A 24,394-nucleotide genomic window follows, 5' to 3' on the forward strand; every position below is an offset into this window, starting at 1 on the left:
ATGGCATGCGTCACTAACAACCTCTGACAATCAAGTTCTATTCTTGGCTTTCACGTGTGACTTTGCCTCTAGGCCCAGCAGAACTGTTTGTACTGACAAGAAACGGGCAAAGGTGGGGCTCGACAGCCTTGGACAGCAGCCCGGCTAGGAGAAGGAAAACTCTGATCATGTCTTTTAAACCTCTGCTGCCTTGTGGCCGTATCCACCCATGGGAAAGGCTTCAGGAGTAAACCCTGAGGAAGAAAGCTAGAGCCGGTGTCCCTAAAGCAATTTGATGTTTTTTACAACTTCACGCTGGCAGGCTCTGAGACGACACTAGTGTCAGACTGTATAGGTGCTTGCCCTTCCTTTGGACTACATCAGTGACGTGGAGAGGGGGATCCCACTGCATGGGCAACAGCCAGTTCTTCAAACCTTCCTGACCAGGCTCGCACCCAGAGGCGCAAACCCATGATCCCCTGGGATCAATGGCTACCTACTACTCCCCCCCCCCCCCCCAGTGAAGTATAGAACAGAACATGATCTGTCTTAACTTGATGAGAAACTTGGGTAATGTTAATTGCAAGAAGAATTTTGAGTAAACCCATTTGCTGGTGTGATTGAACCATGTGAGAACTAAGTTTTTGGATTATACATGGGCCTGAAAGTAGTGAAGACAGGGAAATAATGAAATGGTATGAGAGCACCATAGCTTACAAGGTGGCAATGTATACTAACTTCTGTAGGGGCACATGGTGTGATTTAGATTGCTAGAGTTTGGTAAGATTAGAAACAGTGACTGCAGGAAATACTACTGGAGAGTAGTGAGACACAAGATACCTATGTACTTCATCCATTTTTTTTAATTGCTATTAATCACAGGTTCTGCCAATGGACTTTCTGAGGTATTTCCAACCAATTCATCTTAAGACATCAAGGATGTAGAACGGGAAATTCCCTGCAGTTATTTTCACAATTACTTTCGAAATTATAGGTGTGTAACTCTTTCCCTTTGGTCATTTTCTCAAGTAGAAAATGGCAGACATTTCAGGAAATGGAAGGATAAAACTTGGGTTCCTTTGCTCAAGAGCTGCTTTAGGGACCTGGTTAGGATCTTCATTGTTTACATATGTGAGACATTTTATGCACTTCACTGCATTCCTAGGTTAAATTTTACTGTTAATATTTTAATGTTTCTGATCTGTTTGGCAGAGGCTCCAAATGCTTCCAACTTGAAGATTGTCAGGATGGACAAAACATCTGGCTGTGTGCTCGGTGGAGATGAGATTTACCTCCTGTGTGACAAGGTTCAAAAAGGTGAGTCGGGGAGATCAGAGAAAGGAAAGTCTGGTGCAGGTCACTGTTCATTTTAGACTCGAGCTCGGGTGGGATGCAGATCCACGGTGTTAGTGTCTCCTAGCAATCAGGTCTTCGCGGTGAACCCACTGTTTCTGTCAGTATTGTGAAAGGACTAGATAGAATGGATGTGGAGAGAATGTTTCCTATGGTGGGGGTATTCAGAACCAGAGGGCACAGCCTCAAAATTGAGGGGAGACCCTTTAGAACACAAGTAAGGAGGAATGTTTTTAGCCAGAGAGTTGTAAATCTGTGGAGTGCTGTGCTGCTGCCTGCAGTGGAAGCCAAGTCCGTGCCTATATTTAAGGTGGAATTTGATCATTTCCTGATTGGTCAGGGCATCAAAGGATATGGCAAGAAGGCAGGTGTATGGGGTTGAGTGGGATCTGGGATCAGCAATGATGAAATGGCGGAGCAGCCTCGATGGGCTGAATGGCCTAATTCTGCTCCTATGTCTTTTGGGAAGCTATGAGCATGGAAGTGGACTGTAGCTGGTACATTTGGCTGGTTTCATCTCCCAGTGGGCTAGGAGTTCACCCTGACAGTAACTGGGAGGTGGAGTTGGCTGGAAGTGAAAATCAATTGTTGAGATAATTCTGCAATTCTTTGTTAAAGAGGGTATTACAGACATGATTACGAAAAGTTTGTGGTTAGGCACACCCTGCAGTGGCCATATCTGCTCGGTGTTCCTCAGATCAACAACTTCATGCCAGGAATAAACGTAGTGAAGTTCCTGGACTGCCTCCAATGAAAGCACATCCCTGCTTGAAAGAACAGTGCCACCGCTCCCTTAGGCAGTTGTACTTTAGCCCAGCATTCCCTTTGCAGCAAAGGCTGCATAAATGTCACTGCCTGTGATTTGTGAGCAAGGTGGACACTAAAGTGCAATTAACATATGATTTAAATAGACAGGTATGTGATGACCAACACCATCTCAGGTGGATGAAGGTCTTATTTCTGTGACCTTGTGAGGAGTTGGTGTTTGATACTTTAATCCCCCGTTCAAGTGGTTGGTCACGGATAGGATACACTGGATATGGATAAGCAGGACATTTCATTTGCCAGGCTTGGAGCCACAGTGCTGGGTGCTGGGGCCTGGCTATTTATATCTACAGGAATGGTGTGGGTGAAGGAGCTGGGTATTTTGATTCCAGGTGACAGCAGGTGGGGAAGTCAGAGAGGTAAACAAAAAGGTCATGAAAGACTAAGTGAATGAAGGAAAACAGTGTAGTATTGAGAACCATGAAGTTATCCACCTTGACAGGAAGGATACCAAAGCACAATATTTACATGGAATGGTGCAGAAAACGTTCATGTTTGGAGAGCAAATGCTTGTTACAAGAGGAGTAGTATGTAAAAGCAAGTCAGTCCTGCTGGAGATGTACCAGGCTTTGATGGGACAGCACGTGGTGAGCTTGGTAGAATTTTGGTCTCTGTATTTAAGGAAAGATGTATTTGAAGGAAACAAAGGAGATGAGAAACTGTAGATACTGGAATCTGGAGTAATAAAGCAAATGGCTGCAAGAAATCGGCAGCCTGAGCAGCATCTGTGGCAGTAAAGAGATGGTTGGTGGTTAGGGTTGTCACCCTACTAGGTAGCAAAGGTTGGCTGTTTTGGGTCCTTCAGGGAGGTCCCATTCTGGTAAAACTCCACAGTGTTTAGAAGATTTAAATGAGTGTGCATGATTCCATTCGGGGGGGAAGTTGGGGGGACCTAAAACTTTACCTGTTTCTCTGACGTTATTTTGCTTGGAACATGTGGGCATAGTTTCAGAGAAAGGCGTTGCCTGCATTAAGTCAAGGCCAGGAAAAATTTGAATTTCTTAAACCCCAGAAAACTGGAGGCCATAGCTATTGCAAAAGATGAACAGATATTTGGAGGATAGGGAAGCTGGTTATGGTAAAAGAACAGCAACGTGGAAGTGAGACAAAGGACAGATCAGCTGAATTTCAGTGAGTGATGGCTGTCATGAGGTTGAGCAGCTGCCAAGTGTTTAATAACACAAGGTGGATGCTATGAGCGTTTCACCTAAGCAGGAGAGTATGAAGCTAGAGGATAATCTCAAAGGAGTGAGCCACTTGACACAATTACAGAACAGCTCAAGAGCAGCCCTTCGGCCCATAGTGTTTGTGCTGACCATAATGCCAAATGAACTAAACGTAATGAATAAACTCTCATCAGGCTTCCAGCCGGGTACAAGTATCAGTTATAACTGACATGTCGATGATAAATTCTGCCATCCCCAATGAAGGTGGCAGAGTTTATCATCGAAATATCGGGTATAATCAATACCTGTACCCGGCTGAAAGCCCGGGAAGAGTTTATTTGTCATATATGCCGGGAAAGCACTAGATCCCTTGTTTTTCCACGAAAAAAACACTAAGTATATCTACCTGCCATGATCCGTATCCCTCTATTCCCTGCATCAGGATTGATGAAGGGTCCTGGTCCAAAAAGTCAACTGTTTATTCATTTCCATAAATGCTGCCTCACTTGCTGAATTCCCCTGGCATTTTATGTGTTTTGCTTTGGATTTCCGGCATGCACAGGATCTTTAGTACCCTCTCACCTTCAAGCTCTTTCCTCTAATATTTGATATTTCTTTCTGACTATCTACCCTAGTATCTTGTATTCTTGGAGCTACCTTGTCAGGTCTCCCCTCAGCCGCAGATGATCCAGGGAGAGCAATCCAAGATTGTCCAACCTCTCCTTGTAGCTAATGCTCTCAAATCCTGGTGAACCTCTTACGCACCTTCTCCAAAGAACTTCACGCAGTTCCTGTAATGCAACAACCAGAACTGCACACACTCCAGATGTGACCAAACCAAAGTTTTATACAGTTGCAGCATGACATCCCAACTGCTATACTCAGGGTCCCAACCAAAGAAGAACAAGTATCCCTTCTTTAATTGTGATGCCACTTCTAAAAGCTATTGACTTGGATGCCAGAGGTATCAAGGCTGTTAAGGGTGCTGCCATTAACTGTAAACTTTCCACTTGCTCCTGACCTCTCACTTGCCCTGATTATATTCTGTCTGCCGTTTCTCTGCCCATAAATGTAACATTGAACCGTGACAATAGAGCAGCACCACACAGGAACAGGCCCTTCAGCCCAGTGTTCTGCTGAACAAATTAAACTAGTAATTAAACATCTAACTAAACTAATGCTTTCTGCTTACAAAATGTCCACATCCCTCCATTCTCTCTGAACCTCCATCACTCTCAGCAACTCTGCTTACTTTGTGTCACCTGCAAACTAACTAAGCAGCTGTCTACATTTTCATGCAAGTCATTTTTATAAACAAGAGTTCCCAGCACTGTTCTGTCAGAATAATACCCCTTTTCCACAATCATCTTTGGTCTTCAAAGTTCAGAGTATATTTAGTATCAGTCTGTCTGCTGAATACAACCAAGAGATTTGCAGCAGCCATAAAGCAAAGAAAGAGTAGAATCCATTTAAATAAAATCCCACACAACAGGGATTGTCAAGCACCCAATGTGCGGTGGAGTGGGGGGAGAACAAATCGTCCAAGCATTAAAAATGTAAACGAATAATACACGGAACATGAACATGAACCCCCTAAAGTGAGGCACAGCCTCACTTCAATGCTGGGGCAAGTAAACCTCACAGAGTAGTGAACAGCAGTTTGTCTTTTGCCCTCGGCCTTGACGCCTTATTATTTTTAACGTGGCTCAGCGCTTAAATCAGCCAACGATAGGTTCGTTTTTCACCCTCGGCCCCAGGTCCCACCATTTCAATCAGCCCCCTAGTCTTTTCTATAAATGGCTGCTGTAGCCATACCTGCGTTTCTGAGAGTCCAGTTTGCTGAACCTTTCAGGATACCACAAAAATGTTAGGTCATACAGATGGTTCAAAAGCACGACTCTTAAAGGGAAATTACAGACTGTGGTTTACAGTGATTGTAATCCACATTGTAATCCAGAAAAAGTGTAATTAATAGAATAGTTAGTTTTGCTTGCTGCCTGTAAAACATTGCCATGTCTTGCCAGTGCCATCTTTACCAGAAGGCCAAAGGTCATATAATGACTAAACCAAGTCTGAGTCCAATTTACCAACTCTCCATGTTCCTTAATCTCTGGATCAGCCTAGGATGAATGTCAAATCTTTTGTTTGATTGCTGTGAACTTTCAGCATTGTCCGACGGAGCGGTGCATGCTGAGCCATCACGCTTCATCAGGACTTTGAATTTTGGTTAATGAGAGACTCAAGCTTTATGGAGCTGAGGTCAGAAATAATTGGCTATCCTTCAGCACTTAAAAATTCACTTTTATTCAGTTTATGTCAATTTGTATACAGTTTAAGATAGCACTACTGAAGATGGGTGACAGCTTACTGGTGGTTCATAAAGCAAGAAGTTTATATATATTTTGATAATAAGTGTACTTTGAACTTTTGAACTTTGATATCCAAATGAAAGCCATTCTGCTGCATGTTCATCTAATCTCTGTGTTTAGATGTTCTGCTACCTGTTTAAGGAGTCAATCACTTCTATTGGAATCATAAATTTTTCTCACTTCACTAATCTTTACTATCTACACATCTCTGATAATAGCATAATTCATTGTTGAAGTTTTCACCTGTTACTCTCCCTCTGTCATTTATTCATTTTTCTCCAATGCTTATAACCTCCAATATTTAGTCTAGATTAGATTAGATTATGAGAACACTCAGTCCTCTTTTATTGTCATTTAGAAATGCATACATGCATTAAGAAATGATACAATGTTTCTCCTGAGTGATATCACAGAAAACAGGACAAACCAAAGACTAACACTGACAGAACCGTATAATTATAACATATAGTTACAGCAGTGCAAAGTAATAGCATAATTTGATGAAGAACAGACCATGGGCACGGTAAAAATAGTCTCAAAGTCCCCGAGTTCCCGATAGCGGCGGCAAAAGGGAGAAACTCCCTGCCATAAACCTCCAGGCACCATCAACTTGCTGATGCCTTGGAAGCAGCCGACTACAGCCAATACTGAGTCTGTCCATCCGGAAACTTCGAGCCTCCGACCAGCCCCTCCAATACAGCCTCCCGAGTGCCATCCTCTGCCAAGCACCTTTGACCTCACCCCGGTCGCTAAAACAAGCAAAGCCGAGGATTCAGGGCCTTCTGCTCCGGAGATTCCGGTTACTACACAGTAGCAGCGGCAGCGAAGCGGGCATTTCAGAAGTTTTCCAGATGTTCCTCCGTACTCTCACATCTGTCTTCATCAAATCAGAATTGTGCACGGTTCCCTACTTGACAGATTACGGATATCAATCACCGGAGAGGCTGCATGTGTTGACAATCGTGGCCCAGTGCCTGAAACTTCATGCCCTGCAAGTTGAATTTGTACCTGAGATGCATTATATTATTCTCTCTGCAGTGATTTTTTTATAAATGGGGCCACATTTTAACATTTTGCTCTAATGTTTTATTGAAACATTTGATTATTTTGTGTCTTCTAGCTTTCCCTGGAGCTTGACTTGCTGCATACTATTGCCGACTACTTTTCTACCTTTTGGTCCATTTCAGAACTTTTTTTTTGCCTTCTACCTTCCTGACTAGTTTAAAGGTCTTATGGCCATATTCTTATCTCTGTCCATGTGGCTCATTCTGTTTCTGTGGCTCAATACTAAGAGAAAGAATGCTACATTTGTCCCACCCTCATTACTGATTTTACTCTGCTTGTTTTCCTTCCCTACCTTACTCCACCCTCAGTCTGCATAGTTCCCATCAAAGCTGTTCCTTCATAAGAAACAAGTAGCTTGTACCTGCTGAACTACATTTTTCCTGGTTTTTTGATTCAGTCTTGAGTATTACCCTCACAGTAACACTAGTCACACAGTATGCCCCTACCAGCAGTGGTGTAAATTGCCCAGTTGTCAAGGCATCACTAGCCTCTACTCCCTTGTTAACTTGCAGCAGGAGGGATCTAAGTGTAGGTCCTGTAAATGGATCGTTTACTGTCAATACTCAGCTTGCCACACCTGAGACTTCATTCAATCACTTTTGGTCTGTTTAATTCTCAATTTTCAACAAGTGCTGGTCACAATTTTAACTTGTCATTGCACAGATTACGTCAAGTATTGGGCAAAAAGCAGTTTCTTCATGTTGGCGATAAATTCTATAAAGATGGATTAGTTTTATTTGTCACATGTACATGCAGGAAATGCGTTGTTTGCATCAAATCAAATCAGCGAAGACTGTGTTGGGGGCAGCCCGCAAATGTCATCGCACTTCCAGTGCAAACAAAGCATGCCCACTACTCACTAAACCTAATCATGTGTCTTTGGAATGGGAGGATACCGGAACACCCGGAGGAAACCCATGGGGTGAACATGGAAACTCCTTATAGACGGCAGTAGGAATCAAACCCAGATCTTACAGCTAACATTGCAAAGCACTTGCATTAATCTCTACGCTATTGTGCCACCTCTTTACACCAGGTGTGCTCTAGTTCTGTCCAACTGAGTGAGTTCTCCAGTCCAGAGAATTCAATCTGTGAGCTGTGGATCTGAGTTGAAATCACATTAGAATAGGGCCAATAATTGCACCAAAATGCAATGAGAAACTTGTCTTGCATACTGTTCATACAGATCCATTCATTGCAACAGTGCATTGAGGTAGTACAAGGTCCAACAATAGCAAATGCAGATTAGTGTTACAGTACGGAGAGTGCATTGCAGGGAGCCGGTAAGGTGCAAGGTCACATCAAGGTAGATTGTGAGGTCAACAGTCCCATCTTATCATACAGGGGAAGCGTACAGTAGTTTTATAACAGTGGGGCAGAAATTCACCTGAGCCTGGTGGTACATGCTTTCAGGCTTTTGTATCTTTTGCTGAATGGAAGGGGGGCAATGAGAGGACACCTGGGGTGGGTGCAGCTTTTGATTATGCCGGCTGCACAAGAAGTATAGACAGTCCCTGGAGGGGAGGCTGGTTTCTGAGATTATGCCGAGCTGTAGTCATCATCCTCCTTGGTTTCTTGCAGTTAGACCATAAGGCATAGGAGTAGAATTTGGACATTCATCCTATCGAGTCTGCTCTGCCATTTCATCATGGCTAATCCATTTCCCTTTTAACTCCATTCTCCTGCCTTCTCGTCACCTTGCATGCCCTGACTTATCAAGAATCTATCAACCTCTGCTTTTAATACACCTAACAACTTGACCTCCACGGCCACCTGTGGCAACAAATTCCACAGATTCACCGTCCTCTGGCTGAAGAGATTCCCTCTCATCTACAGTCTAAATGGACGTCCCGTCATTCTGAAGCTGTGTCTAGTCCTAGACTCCCCCACTATAGTATATATCCTCTCCACGTCTGCTCTATCTCGGCCTTTCATAGTTCAATAGGTTTCAATGAGATGCCCCCGACATTCTTCTAAATTTCAGTGAGTACAGGCCGAGAGCCATCAAAACCTTCTTGTACCTGGAATTTCAGGCCCAAAGTTTATGACCTTTTATTCCCGGAATCATTTTCATGAACATCTTTGAACCCTCTCCAATGTCAGCACATCCTTCCTTAGATAAGGGGCCTAAAACTGCTCACGATTCTCCAAGTGAGGCCTCACCAGTGCTTTTTAAAGCCCCAGCATTACATCCTTGTCTTTATATTGTAGTCCTCTTGAAATGGTTGCTAACATTGCATTTCCTTCCTCACCACTGATTCAATCTTGCGCAAGCTCTCCCAAGTACCCTTGCACCTCAGATTTTTGAATTTTCTCCCTATTTAGAAAATAGTTTACGCTTTTGTTCTTTCTACCAAAGTGCATGACCACGCACTTCCTGACTGTATATTCAATTTCTTTGCCGATTGTCCTAATCTGTCCTTTTGAAAACTCCCCGCTTCCTCAACAGTTCCTGCCCTTCCACCTATCTTCATGTTGTCCACAAAGCTATCAATTCTGTCATCCAAATCATTGACCTAGAACGTAAAAGGAACCTGTCCCAACACCAATCCATGCGGAACACAACTAGTCACTGGCAGCCAATCAGAAAAGGCACCCTTTATTCCCCACTTTGCCTCCTGCCAATCTGCTAATGCTCTATCCATGCTAGTATCTTTCCTGGGTTCTTATCTTGCTAAGCAGCCTCATGTGTGGCACCATGTCAAAGGCCTTCTGAAAATCCAAGTACACAACATCCACCAATTCACCTTTGTCTATCCTGCTTATTATTTCTTCAAAGATTTCCAACAGATTTATCAGTTTTTTTTTGATCAAAAGGAATAAAAGTTTGGCATGGACCAGATGGACTGAAGGACCTGTTTCTATGCTGTAAGACTCCCTTACTATATTATTTCCATGTGATAGCTGATGATTCCTCCCCATAGTCCTGTTTTCCTTCACTTTCTCCCATGACAAGAGAGAAGTGAAACCAAATTCCATGCCATCCAAGTGACAAGAAGGATGGCGGTTCTTCAGCTGGTCTGGGAACGGAAAAGTGAGCAGAGAATTCTCCCCTTGGTTGTTCATGGTAGGGGTTGGGATCATTTGAAGTGCAGCAAGTGTGCATCAATCTCCAATGGAGGAAGTAGCAGCTCTTGTTGCTTTGCAGATGACATCCAGATCCGTTTCTATGAGGATGACGAAAATGGCTGGGAAGCGTATGGAGATTTTGGTCCCACGGATGTTCATAGACAGGTAAACAATTGTTATTTGACTCCATTTACACATACATTGGGTATGTGTGTGGTTCTGCCCTGTCATACCCACAAATGTAAATGTAAACAACCAACATCACTGAGTTATAGAACTGGAAGGAAGCCATTGGTGGTGTTGTGATGTCACTATGAAAGGTTTTTGATTGCCGTTCTGGAGCTCACTCTCCACAACTCTAACTTCTACATCATTGATTTGAACTCCTCTAGTTCCACCATTCCTTTTGCATTCCAGATCACCATTAGTATAAAAATGTATTCACCAATTCCATCTGATACACTTGCCAAGGCTCTTAATTTCTTTGATTAATTTTTTGGACTGTGGGCATCCTATGGTTTCTAGCTCCTGAGATTGGAACTGTTCGGTATGATCACCTTTCATTTAATTAAACTTGAGAGTAAATGGTCAGTGTGATCACTTTTAATTGAACAATGAGCTTACCTTCCCAATATTCAGTCTGGTGAAACAACAATGTAAAATGCTCAGAGTTCAGCTAGCCATGCAGCGGCTGTGGAGAGAGAAGCCATTCAAAGTTGCAGGTCAGCGACCCTCCCTCAGTTTTGGTGATGCCTGGCTAAATCGATACATCGGTGGCTGGTGTGGAAAGTCACGGAGATCCCCCGGACATCAAGACCTTACAAAGTCTCTACATTTAACAACGTGTAATTAGGAGCAGGAACATACTGCTTTGTTTCTTGAGCCCGCCCCACTAGTGAATAAGATCACAACTGATCTGATTACAACCTCAACTCCATATTCACATCCACCCCAATAATCTGTGCCAATTAATTAAACACAGTACACCTATGCTTTCAAAAAATTCACAGCCTCTACTTTTTTTTTGAGAAGGAGAGTTTCAAGGAGTGTCTCATTACAGCCTTGAGTCTTCCCGCCAAGGATCTTAGGTATCCACTTGTCAAAACCCTCAAGTCGAGTTTCCTCTCACCTCTCCAGACTCTAGCAGGTACACACCTGTCCTGTCTAATCATATTGCAACACCAGTTACTCTAGGTATTGGTCACGTAAAGTAACACTCACAAAATGCTGTTAAGCAGCATCTATGGAGAGGAGTTTTGATGTTTCAGGCTGAGACTGTTCATCAGGAAGGGGACTTGCTAGGTTCCTGCAACGGTGGATGGGACTGAACCATAACCATGAGATTCTGCAGATGTTGGAAGTTTTGAGCAACACTCAAGACGCGGGAGATACTCAGCAGGTCAGGCAGTATCACTGAGAGGAATAACCAGTCGACATTTCGGGCAAAGGCTCATCATCAGTCCTGATAAACGGTGTGAGTCTGAAACACCGACTGTTTATTCCTCTCCATAGATGCTGCCTGACCTGTTGAGTTCTTCAGCATTTTTTGTGTGTTACTCTGGATTTCCAGCATCTGCAGAATGTCATGTTATTGGTCTTGTAAACCTCTGTAATGCCCAGACAGTACTGTACATTGTTGTTATCACCAGTCCTTTGGAACTGATTGACATTCATTGAAATTGGTGGGTCTTCAGTTAAGTGTGGCCCCATTCTGGACACTGAAGAAAAGGGCTACTTGGTTACAGAGGTGATTGCCAAAAGGCCCTGCTGACCTAATAAGAGTACCTGATGACCATCGTGTGCCTGCGACCTGTATGTGGATTTTTGGTGCATCCCCTGAATCCTGTCTGCATACTCTTTGCAGCTCACATTGTGTCATCAGTAAACAATTCTACAGATGCTGCCTGGCTTACTGAATGTTTCCAACTATCTTTGTTCTTTAGTTTAGATTCGTAGTTCTGTAGCTCTTTGATTTTCCTTTGCCCCTAGTCCCCTCAATTGATGTGCGTCACTGAATCTCGGCATTGATCCCTGGGAGTTCTACTGGTAACAGTCATCTTAAGTTTGACCCATTCATTTCCCACTGCTTTCTGCTTATTAATCAGTCCATAATCCATATTAGCATAAAATGCCTAATATTGTACATATCTTGTTCCATGTAAACCACTTGGAACTGCCTTGTGTTTGACAAGTGTTATGCAAATAAATTTGCATGCTTGCTACTGTGCACTCTTAAGTAGCACACACAAACTGCTGGAGGATCTCGCCAGATCAGGCAGTATCTATGGAGGGAAGTGAACAGTCAGTATTTTTGGAGGAAAATGAACGGTCAATATTTAAGGCTGAGATTGCTCATCTAAACTACCTTCCACTTTAATTTTGTTTCGATATCCTGTGATGCCTTAATGAAGACCTTCTGAAAGTCCAAACACAGCAACCAGTTCACCTTTGTTTATTCTACTCGTTATAACCTGAAGTAATTTCAACAGAATTGTGAAATATGATTAACAATTTGACTCTACCAACTCCTATCCTTATTTTCTAAGTTCCCTGTTATGCAGCATTGTGCAAAAATCTTGGGCACTTTAGCTATATATATATCTGCCTCAGACTTTTGCACAATACTGTATTTCCTTATTAATGAAAGTCCAGCATCATCCCTGCTCAAGATGTCAGATAATCTAATCTGGTTTCTCTCCCTCCTTGAATAGTATGGTTACATTTGCTATGTTTCAGTCTATGGGGACCACTCTGGGGCCAATGGAAAAAGACAACCATAGACACCATCTTCAGTTTTGTAGGAGTCAACACAATGGAAATTCATTCCTCTAGCATTCTCCTAATCTATTTCTGCAGTATTTTAAAATTCATGCTGATTCCTTTGAGCTTCTCCTTCATTCTGAATCTATGGTTCTCCATTATTTGTGGGAGGTTTTTTGTCCTCTGAATTTCTCCATCTTTTCCTTATTCCCCAGCATAACTTCTCCTGTATCTCCGTAAGGAAATATCATCTTTTTGAATCGGGATGAGAGGGAAAATAAATTCATTTATTTATTTTTAATCGAGCAAAGACTTAATCAGCTGAAAATATGATCAACTCATCCACCCCCATGACTTGCTTTAAAGATCAAGTCAAGCCCTATTATTTGATTTGCTGGTCTAGAGACATGGATGCCAGGCCCTTCTTCCTTCCAAACCACTAGTGCCAGTGTCCTATGAATTGAAACCCATTTGCCCACACATCAATCCCTGAACCACATGTTTAATTCACTGCCCCTGTTGCCAGTCTTTGTGTGGCTCAGGTAAGAGTCCAGGCATTTACCTTTGTGGCTTTGTGGCTCTGCGGCTGCTCACAGTCCCTCAGCAGAATGTTCCTCTTCGTCTTGTACGTGTTCCACCTTCTCCAGTTCCGAGGTGCAGTCCCTGCCCTCTGGTCTGAGGCAGGTATCGCAGCCCTGGAACCTCTCACTTGTGGCTGCAGACAATCCCTACGATTCCATCCACTGAGTCATGGAGCAATAGTATGGATACAGTCCCTCCAGCCCAAATGGTTCATGTCAACCGTGCTGCCCACCCATCTAGTCCCAATTTCCTGTGTTTTCTTGGCCCATATCCCTCAATCCTGTACATATCTATCCAAGCGTTCTCACCAATACATTTCTTTTCACTGCCCTTGCTTGAATACTCCCTGTAAGTGCTCACTCTCCCTGCAGGCTCCATGTGAACTGGTCTGTTGGATCGTACAAGGTCCAAGGTTCCTTGGACCCTCCCTTCTGAATCCCGTACCTGGCTCTATCAGTCAGCCCCTCCTGACCGTCCTGACCCTCCTGACTGTCCTGACCAGTCCTGCAGTGTAAGGGTCCAGCATCAACTTTGAACTGAAGGTCCTCTCGAACTATAGACATCAGCTGTAGATGTGGTCACAGTGAACTCAGGTGGAGGTCGAATCCCACAGACCCCAGCTGTCATCCCACCTGAAAACACTTATTTCAGATACCTTGATTAACTAACTTAATTCTGACACAATTGCCCTTGCAGTCTACACTTGGAGAAAGGTAACATGTGATAGGAGGGTGGAAATGGGTGAGCCCAACAGAGAGATTCCTAGCTAACAGTGCTGGAGTCACCTGCCTTCAATAGAACAGCGATGGTTGATTAACCACAAAATGAGAGCCTAAATCTCTTCTACATCGCTCTATTTTAAAATGACAAAATTAAGGGAAGTTAGTGGTTAAAGATTTCAAAATTAAAATAAATTCAGGGAAGTCCACAGTTTGTGAGCAGCTGAGGTATAATTAGTCATTTTAGAAAAGTTTAACTTTCTTATTGCCTCCCTCAGTTAATGAGGGAAAGGATATCATCTGTTCTTTAAGTCTTCCCAGCTGACTTAATATCATTTTTCCAGTTTAATATAGCAATGTAGCCAGAACTGAATACTCCAAAGTACAGCCTCATCGGTGTCCTGTAAAACCGTTCCAGCCTCTATGCTCAGTGCACTGCCTGAAGGACAACATGCCTAAAGCCTTCCTCACTACCCTGTCTACCTGTGACTCCACTTTGAGGGAGCTATTTTTCAGAACTCCAAGTTCCCTCTGTTCCACAACACTCTCCAGAGCCCTCACTGTGAAAGTACTACATTTATGGATTAAGGAAAACCCCAAGGCATTCTACAAGTATATGAAGAGCAAGAGGATGAGCTGTGTGAGAATAGGACCAGTCAGGTGCGATAGTGGAAACGTGTGTTTGGAGGTAGTGAAGGTACTTAATGAGCACTTTGCTTCGCTATTCACCAGGGAAAAAGACCTTGGCAATTGTGGGGAGACTTGCTGAAATGCTTGAGCATATAGACATTGAGAAAGAGGATGTGCTGGAGCTTTTGATTTTTTTTTTGCAAACTTTAAATAAAGGCACAGCATTTGTTACTCTCCAGTCTACACTGCAAATATCTCAATCAAGGCTCCCACAATTTCTTATCTGGTCTCTCACTGTGTCCTTGGATGTACCTAGTCAGGCCCTTGAGATTTGTCTTTAAGGGATGAAGGTAGACATCCAGTATCACCTCTACTATAATGTAAGCTATTCCACAAGACCTCCCATTAACTATCTCAAGTCCCAAAGTCTTTCTGTCTGTATCAATAGTAAAATCAGACAAACACTCACTGAGGACCTCTCCCATCTCCTGCAGCTCTACACAGTGATGTCCTCTGTACTGTGGGTGGTAACAAGGTGGTTTTGGGATATGTTAATTTTTGTTATTCGACCAGCAGCAGTGCGGCTGGACTGAATCTGTGAGGCGATGTGCCAAAGTGGGATTTAAACCCACCACCTGACAGATGAGAGGGGTACCCCTGATCATGACAATTAGGTTATTAGATGCCTCTACCTCTGCAGTGCACCCCCAGCTGTTGCCCATTTAGTGTAGGTGCCCGGCACTCCTCTGACTTGTTTATGTAATCTCTTGCATTTTCTCAGTTTGCTATAGTGTTCCGGACTCCCCGCTACTGGAACATTTCTATCGAAAGACCAATCACAGTCTTTGTTCAGCTGAAGAGGAGGAAAGACGGGGAGACGAGTGAAGCCAAAGCCTTCACGTATTGCCCCAGAGTGGAAGGTAAGCCTCTGGAGCTGACACGAAGCAACGGTGGGTGAGTGGTGCTGAGCTGCTTGATGGGTTCAGTGATCAAAATCTGAGCCGAGCGGCTGAGAGAAATGGAGAGCTTGCACTCAAAGCGGCCTCTGGCAACCAGAAACACTTTGAGAAGCCAATGGTTGGTTCACTCGGTACTTGGAGCAGTGGAGCGTGTTGTCAGTGGGACTGGTGTGCTGTGCTGAGCTGACCCTAACATTGTCTGGTGGACTGAGGTCAGGGTGGGATGATTTCATGCAATGCCCGAGGACGCACTCGTACGAGATGCTGTAGTGGTGAGGAGCCACATGACCAGCTCTCCCCACACGTATGCTGCTAGATTCGAAAATGGCTAATCGTTCTGGCGTTTGTCTTCATGTCAGCACTTTCCCCTGTGTATCACTCCCAGTCTAATCCCACCCTCTCTCCCCGTACCCTCTCTTCTCCCTAAATCAGTGTTTGTTTCCTTACTTGATAGCTGGAGGGATACGTTGTGGCTTAATTTATTTCTCTGCACTGAGTTCCCAGCTTTCCCAAATCACAATTCATGTCACTCATTCTCCCTCTGTAGACAGGGAAGAAGTGAACCGGAAAAGGATGAAGAGGCTTCCACACTTCTCCGATCACTTTGGAGGTCCATCAGGAGGGTCTCCAGGAATCGGGGGAGGAGGAGGAGCAGGTGGTGGAGGAGGTGGTGGTAAGGCCTGGGTTTTATTCTTCGTCCTTAAAGAATGTGGTGTTTACTGTAGGCTTTGGAGAGAGGCCAGTGTTTGACTCCCATGATATGGGGTAGGGAAGGGGTTGGGCAAGCCTTGTTTGGGCATGGATCACTGCAGAGGTGGTCTTGAGGGTGTGGTGAGCCACAGGGGGGACATTTATGAAGCCGGTCCTGACGGGTATGCGGGGGGGGGGTGGGCGGGAGGGCAGAATTTTGGCAGTGCTTTCCCAAGAAGGTGGGTGTGGTGGTGACGTGGAGGAGGGAGGCATTCCTGGGTATGTTGGCGTGTGATCTTGGTGAAGATCTCCACCTTTTGGAAGCTGGACTACCCAAACTCTCTGACAGACCAGGAGTAAAGATTCTCAGGACCATTGTTGTTTCCTTTCAGGTTTTAACTATTTAAACTACTCGAATACTTTCGGAAACCCACTCTGGGCGAACCAGCAGGGGATGCAGCACACGGGGGGAGCACAGGGAGGAATGGAGCTCTCTGTGGAACAGAATCCTTCACCCCAGTCAATGGAGGTTTCCAGCAGAGGCCCACAGGAAGTCGAACAGCTCAGTGAGCAGCAGACCCCTCTCTCTCACTCCGGTAGGTGATCAGAGTTCAGGACAGCCACAGCAGTGTGCTGAGTGTTAACAGTGTGGTAACCGTGGACAAGATGTCAGGCGTGAGAAAGGTGGTTCCAAATCGCAGATATTCCGGTGTGCTAATCATTGAGCCACAGAGCTTTGTTGATAACAGCTTCAGTGAATGTATGTAGTGAAGTTGTGGAATGAATGAAGATTCCACCTCTGTCAACATGAAGGTAATTTTTGCAAAGGAAGGAATTAATATGAATATACCTCAATGTGAATGAGGTGGGATTTGGTATTCCATGGATTTGACATAGAACTCCAAAGCTGAGTGGTGCGTCAGATAAAACCTGTGACTGCCATTAACGTAAGGGCCCCTGTATCCTCAAACGTGTCTCCTCAGTGGGCAGTGTGGAAACCCTGCCTTGGCTGGGAGTCGCACCAAATTCAAAGGAAGACTGTCGTGGGAAATCAATCATCTCAGGCTCGTGTGGAATGTCCTGAAACCAACCATCTTCAGCTGTTTCATACGGGCCTTCCCTAGAACTAAGGTGGAAGGGACGGTGGTTCCTGATGATTACAGAGTGTGTACAAGTAGTAAAGGCATTGTCATTGAATCCCCAGAGTCTGCACCTTGCCACATAACTGCTCTGCAAATCAAGGATGGCTGAGGGCTCAAATGTAACCAGTACATCGGTAAGCAGAGGCTTTCTGTTCACTGCGTCAAATCCCAGAATTTCCCACTGAGTAGCATCCTCCAGTGCAAGGTGCCAGCTTACTCTCACACCTAGAGAGCACCAGGACTTGGGCAGTAAATGCAGGCTTCCCACAGTGCAGGGACTGCACAAACATTCAAAGTGCACACATTTTACTGCATGACTCACTGTACGCTCGGCTACAGGGCATCGAGCGGGAAGGTGGCCAGCCGGAGGCTCTAGTCCACATGGGTGCCCGTCAGGTGGTAGAAGAGAGCTTGAGTGCCTCAAACAGATAACACTGGAGCTGGGGAGGCGACTAAACAATAGGAGGCAAAGGAAGCCGTGTCCTGGTGACTCCCAGTTAGAGTAGGCACAGAAACAAGAAGAGAAATGGAAGCATTGCTGAGGGGTGGGGCAGGGCAGTGAGGTTTGGATCCATTTGGTATTGCGACTAGTGTTGGGAGAGGTGAGACCCGCACAGGGTGGGTAGGTTGTATCTGAATGGGGTTGGGTCAGTTAATCTGGGGGTTGGTGAGTGTTTTTTTTTTTTACAAAATTCTTTATTACAAATGTCGGTGCTATACAATATTTACAAACCCAGTGACTAACATATTTACTACACTACAAACAGACAATACATCTTAAACCAATATATTGCCATCCTCATCAATGATGGCATTTACACCCCGCGGAGCCCAACGGTCCCGGAACACCTCTACGGTCGCCGTGGACTGTGCGTATTCCTTTTCAATGTTCACCCGGGCACGAACATACCCCCTGAACATAGCCAGGCAGTCCGCCCGGGGAGAACCTCCTGCCACCCTTTTCCAGGAGCCACGGATGGCAATTTTCGCCAGCCCCAGGAGCAAGTTGACAAGGACATCCTCATCCCTCTGTGCCCCCCTCCTTACTGGATGACCATATATAAATAGGGTGGGACTGAAATGGTGAGTGTTGGGAGGGTTTGACCGAGCTGGGGAGGGAGGAAGAGATAAAAGGTATGAAATTAATGATTAATCAGTTGAATCAGTAAAACTGTGATGTTGACCTGGGATGTTTTTGCTCCATAATTGTAGTCATTGCACATGTTGGATATCCTTTTGTGCCATTGACTGCTCACAGGGCCACACGTGTTACCTTTGTCAGATTCTGTGTCAGTCAGCTTCTGGAACGGGAACTTAAAACAGCAGCAATTGCAAAGTTAGTAATGAGGCAGGCAAGTGTTGATTTCAGGATCCAATGGAACAAAGTTTCACCGATTCGCTAATTACAACCTCCTCACAGTTTCTGGATTACAGCACACCTACGTGGTGAAATTGCCTTCCATGTGTTGAGCTGCACTGGTGAAGGGTTTGAGCTAAGGATTCACTTTGGTGCCCATTCCACCTCTCACAGAAACTGCTACTTTTAAACGCAAGGATGACAAAAGCAAAAATGTATTTTGATGTGAGCACGTGGGGAAATGGGGGTGGCGGTATTGATATGTGGATCATGTACAGGCAGATGGGATTAGTTTAAATTGGCCTCAGGGTCAGCACAGCAACAACTCCCTGGCTCACCATGTTGGTGCTGACCCTATGTTCTGAGTTCTAACTGAAAGCTGGTAATGTTGTGAATTGCAACTGGAACCCTGGATCCCTTTCTTGTTAGCCTAGTGTCTGACAGCTTTACTCACTCACTCTTCCCTCGCCTTGCAGAGCAGTTGTTTGGTCTGAAAGCGCTGCAGATCACCGAGAGGACGGCCCGTGCTTTACTAGACTACGCCATCACGGCGGATGTGCGCATGCTGCTGGCTGTGCAGAGACATCTGACTGCTATTCAGGATGAAAATGGAGACACGTAAGCATTGCTTTGTAGAGAACTGGTGTTCCTTAACTGTGGTAATGCCTTTCCAGTAATCTGGATGCAGAGCAACTCCAATAATCTGGACTTCGGCATAGTACTGGATCATTGGATTTTCTGAGCTATGGGATATTATTTCTGGTAATATCTCAATATATTTTCTTTTCACCATTTCCCTGCATTTATTACTAGTGTTATAATTTATTTATTAGTGTAATAAATGTTCCAGTGTAAATTAAAAGCAGTGGGACATACACAAACACTCCAGATCCAGTTCCAATTGCAGATCGACCCATGTCATACAGTGGAGCAGGTCCATTGTGAGCATCAATATACAGAGGGATCCTGGGATCCATAGCTCCCAGAGAATGGCACCACAAGTGGATAGATAGGTAAATAAAATGTATAACATGCTGGCCTTTATTGGTCGAGGTCCTGAGTATAAAAGGTGTTACATCATGTTGCAGCTGTATAGAAAAATTTTGGTTGTCCCACTTTTGGAATGTTGTGTTGAGTTCACTCCGAAGATTGTCAAGGCTATGGAGAGAGTACAGACGAGGTTCACCGGGATGTGGAGGCTCCGGAGAGAGTGCAGACGAGGTTCACCAGGATGTGGAGACTCCGGAGAAAGTGTAGACGAGGTTCACCGGGATGTGGAGACTCCGGAGAGAGTGCAGACGAGGTTCACCGGGATGTGGAGGCTCCGGAGAGAGTGCAGACGAGGTTCACCGGGATGTGGAGACTCCGGAGAGAGTGCAGACGAGGTTCACCGGGATGTGGAGGCTCCGGAGAGAGTGCAGACGATGTTCACTGGGATGTGGAGGCTCCGGAGAGAGTGCAGACGATGTTCACTGGGATGTTGGCTGGATTAGAGGGTAGTAACAATAAAGAGTGGTTGGACAAAATTGGCTTCTCTGGATCTGAGCAGCAAACTAATAGAGGAGTATAAAATTGCGAGAAGTATGTTTAGGGTAAATCCTTCTCCCAGGGTGGAAGAGTCAAATACAAGAGGGCATAGCTTCAAGATGAGGGCAGGGGGAAAGTTTAAAGGAGATGTGTGAGAATTTTATTTGCACAGAGAGGAAGCAGACATGATAACAACATTTCAGAGGCACATAAACAGGCAGGGAATGGAGGGATGTGGACCATGTGCAGACTGTTGGGATTGGTTTAATTTAGCGTCATTAGTTGGCATAGACGTGCGCTGAAAGGCCTTCTGTGTAGTACGGTTCCATGTATCCACCTCCTGCTGTTATGGATCCTGATCCCAGCTCCAGCCGCACATTCCACTCACTCTGAATCCACTGCCCACTCTTCAAACTAACGAGTGAGCTATTGCCGAACTGGCAGGATTACCAAACAATCGGAAGCCAGGTTAATGGAGTTGGGTTGCATCTGGATTCTTGGATACCGTTCTGGTCACCACACTGCAGCAAGACGGGATCTCTGGATTGAAGGATATAAAGTGACAAGAGGCATAGAGAGGGTAGATAGTCTGTTTCTTCCCATTGGCAGGGCTATCAAAAACAAGAGGACCTTGCCCTTGGGTTAGAGGAAGGAGTTTTAAAAGGGACTTGAGAGTAAGTTTTACACAGAGTGTATTTGGACTGCGATACCAGAGAAGATTGTAGAATCAGATGTAATGACTGTGTTTGAGGCATTTAGACAGATGTTTCAGTAGGCAAGTCAGAGAGGGATAGGGCCTTATTGCAGGTAAATGGGATTGGTGTAGATGAACAGAAAAGTTGATATGGACTTGCTGGGCTGAAAGATATGTTATTGTGCTGAAAGATTCTGTGACTGTGACCTAGACTTTGAGAAGTTAAATCACGTTTGCAGAGAGTCAACAGGTTCTAAAGCAGGGCTTCCCAACCTTTTTTATGTCATGGTCTCCCTCCATTAAACCTAGGGGTCCGTGAACCCCAGGTTGGAATCCCTTGTCCTAAAGGGACTGCTGGTACCCAGGGGGGAGGAGAAAGTGTGTCACTGTGACATTCCAATTTGGTCTGAGTTAACTGATTGTAGGCACGGTATCCGGCCTCCGGTTTCTGAGGGTGGAATTGTTTGGTGTTGTGAGGTTCCCTCTTCCTGGCGCTCGGCCCTGGGTGTAGTGTGTCACTAACACATTGGGAAAGTGGAATAATGAATAATGCAGAATGCACTCTGTGAGGCTGCCGCCAACAGTTCACACACAAAAAGACAGGGGTCTGGGGTGGTGGGGGGGGGTGGTGGGTGTGGTTGAGGACACATTGATGGAGAAGCCTCAGTTGATGGTTGGGGAAGGCGTTGTGTGAGAACTCTCCGGTGGTGGGGAGCTGGCAATGTGGGGGTAGGGGCTGCTGTTGCCCAGCACCTTAAGACAGTTCTTGTAAAGGGTGCTCTATTCACAGGTCCCTGCACCTGGCCGTCATCCATCAGCAGCCATTGGTGGTTCAACAGCTACTGCAGGTCATTGTCAGCATCCCATGGCAGAACATCATCAATGTCCCTAACCATCTGCGACAGGTCAGTCTCCCTCAGTACTACATCGTATAACTGTGTGTCATGCTGCCAGGACGGTTCTGGATCCTGCCCCTCCCTGAAATGGCAATTGTTGTCTAGTTCTGCCTCTTCCTGCCCCTCCTGCTTCACATTACCAGCCTCTGCTTTCACTGAACCATGCACGTTGCTGGGGCTTGGCAGTCTCGATGTCTGCAACCAAGGCTCACAGTCTCAGCCCTCCAAGACAGAGTGAGAGGTTATTTCTCTACCTGGAACTGGAGAATCTTTGGAATTCTCCTCAATGTTCAGTTTTGGAGGCTTCAACCCCAAGTGTATTCAAAATGGAGATGAATGGAGTTGTGGGGAAGCGAGGATGTGAATTCCACCTGTTTTCACTATCTGCTCTTCCCTCAGCTCACCAGCTGCTAAAGCCTTCCTGCAAACTTGCATTGCTATTGCATTCTAACGTTTCACAGCCCTCCTTCTCCCATCTGCTTGCTGGCAATATAGGATCATTGTCACTCTGTGCTGAGATTCCCATTCCTCACCCATCTCCCCCCCAGGGCTTCTGGCCTAGGCTGGCTCGTGGAAAACACCCTAGAAATCTGCCTTGATTTCAAATCACTCGTTTACTCACCTCTCCAATCTCTGTGATCAGCCAGCCCCTGCTCACTGAGTGCTGCCTCCTTTCTCTTCAAGAGTTGCTCCTTGCAAGCACGGTCTGCAGAGTTGCTTACCTGCCTTTGCATGGTGTGTGGTTTGCTGGTCCATTTCCTTAGGTGCTCCTGTTCTTTGGCAGGGGAGGTGAACATTTTTGAGAGTTTGTGTCCAAATTGGTGATAATTTTCTAAAATATATTCTCTTGCTTGCCATGGTAATTTTGAGTAGAAATTATCATTGGTTAATGAATTAGTAACAATAATTATAAATTTTAAAGAAAAAGGTGCATCCTGTTGCATATTTATGTACTTTCATTGCTTTACTATTAGTAAAAGTATAACAGACTCTGAAATAAATGAAGCACTTCAAAAACCTGTTCTAAAATTATTGATGTTAATCTTTAAATAGATAATTGAAAAATAAGGTCATTTCTAAATATTATCAATATTGTAATTGTTTACTATCCAAATACTGATGTCTACACCAGGTCTGTGAGGTTTTCAGAAGTATCATGCAGTGTCATGTGCTCTTTCAACCACCTAGCTGGCACCAAGCCAGCGTGAGACATTTCCAGTGAAAACATCTCAATGCTCTTGGGTTTCTTTTTTAAAAAATTCTCCACTGCTTCATTTGGCAGTAAATATAATCATTATAGGCATGTATTTTTTTATTATTATGGGTGGCACTGCATTCCATGTGCCAACAAAACATATGTGCCACAGGTTCACCACAGGTTGGCATCATTTTGCCCAACAATAACAAGTGCCACATGAATAGCAGGTGGTGTTGCCTGTTCCATATCCCTTTGCTCCTTGATTTTGTTCAGACTCTCAAATCCGAAGAGCACATGGCCTCCTTGCTCTTTCCACACAAAGGCACCAAACGCTCTATTTTAATTTCACTATTAAATGTCGGTTTTGCGAAAGAATGAAAAGCCCGGTTGGGTGGGTTTTTCCACTTACACTTCTGCTTCCTGGAGGCAGTTTTGTTAGATTTGATGCTCAGGCCTGTGGAGACCATTATTGGGACCAATGATGTCTGAGACAGCTCAGGATAAGCGGGTTTTAGAAGCACCAAGTAACCCCTGACCCCAGCACCGTGTGCAGAGTAACGCGAGTTGTTATGTGACTGCTTTTCCTGTGTCTCAGACGCCGCTCCACCTCGGAGTGATCACCCAGCAGTACAAGATGGTTGAGCTGCTGCTGACTGCCGGGGCTGATGCTGCTATTTTGGATCGCCATGGAAACTCCATTCTCCACCTTGCTCTGCATAGGAAGGATAAACAGATGGTGCAGTTATTGGTGCAACAACTCAAACCTCAAGTGCTCGACAAGCTCATGAAGCTGCCAGACTGTGACGGTAGGTAATAGACTGGCACCACAGAAACAGGCCCTTCGGCCCAACTAGGCCATGCCAACCATGTTGCCCAGCAAGCCAGTCCCATCTACTCGCGTTTGGTTTAATATACTGTAGTGTTGTTCCCACCAATCTACCTGCTACAATGTTAAACACCATTGTTAAGTGATTGTGTTGGCGCATGGCCAAGTGGTTAAGGTGTCGGTCTAGTGATCTGAAGGTCGCTAGTTCGAGCCTCAGCTGAAGCAGTGTGTTTTGTCCTTGAGCAAGGCACTTAACCACACATTGCTCTGCGACGACACCGGTGCCAAGCTGTTTCGGCCCTAGTGCCCTTCCCTTGGACAACATTGGTGGCGTGGAGAGGGAAGACTTGCAGCATGGGCAACTGCTGGTCTTCCATACAACCTTGCCCAGGCCTGCGCCCTGGAAACCTTCCAAGGCGCAAATCCATGGTCTCACAAGACTAGCGGATGCCTATATAAGTGATTTAACTATAGTCCATCGTGGGCAAGGCCAGAAGGCAGCCTGCTACACCACAGCTCCCCTGATCTTCACTTTCCCTCTCATTCCCTATAATCTAAGACGCCTTGTAGATCAGAAATCATCTCCAT

The 24,394-nt window shown here is 45.0% G+C and overlaps 1 protein-coding gene across 1 annotated transcript in view; it reads left to right on the plus strand.

The window, feature by feature from the left end:
* nfkb2 (nuclear factor of kappa light polypeptide gene enhancer in B-cells 2 (p49/p100)) overlaps nt 1-24,394 on the plus strand; it is a 75,691-nt gene that overhangs the window by 33,914 nt on the left and 17,383 nt on the right. The window contains exons 9-16 of the mRNA XM_063070800.1: nt 1,192-1,296; nt 9,906-9,991; nt 15,299-15,437; nt 16,024-16,149; nt 16,559-16,762; nt 19,142-19,283; nt 21,677-21,791; nt 23,576-23,786. Coding sequence (XP_062926870.1) covers nt 1,192-1,296; nt 9,906-9,991; nt 15,299-15,437; nt 16,024-16,149; nt 16,559-16,762; nt 19,142-19,283; nt 21,677-21,791; nt 23,576-23,786 — 1,128 coding nt within the window. The remainder of the gene's footprint in view (nt 1-1,191; nt 1,297-9,905; nt 9,992-15,298; nt 15,438-16,023; nt 16,150-16,558; nt 16,763-19,141; nt 19,284-21,676; nt 21,792-23,575; nt 23,787-24,394) is intronic.

This window comes from Mobula hypostoma, chromosome 18 (genome assembly GCF_963921235.1).
Source record: "Mobula hypostoma chromosome 18, sMobHyp1.1, whole genome shotgun sequence".
NCBI classification, from domain to species: domain Eukaryota; kingdom Metazoa; phylum Chordata; class Chondrichthyes; order Myliobatiformes; family Myliobatidae; genus Mobula; species Mobula hypostoma.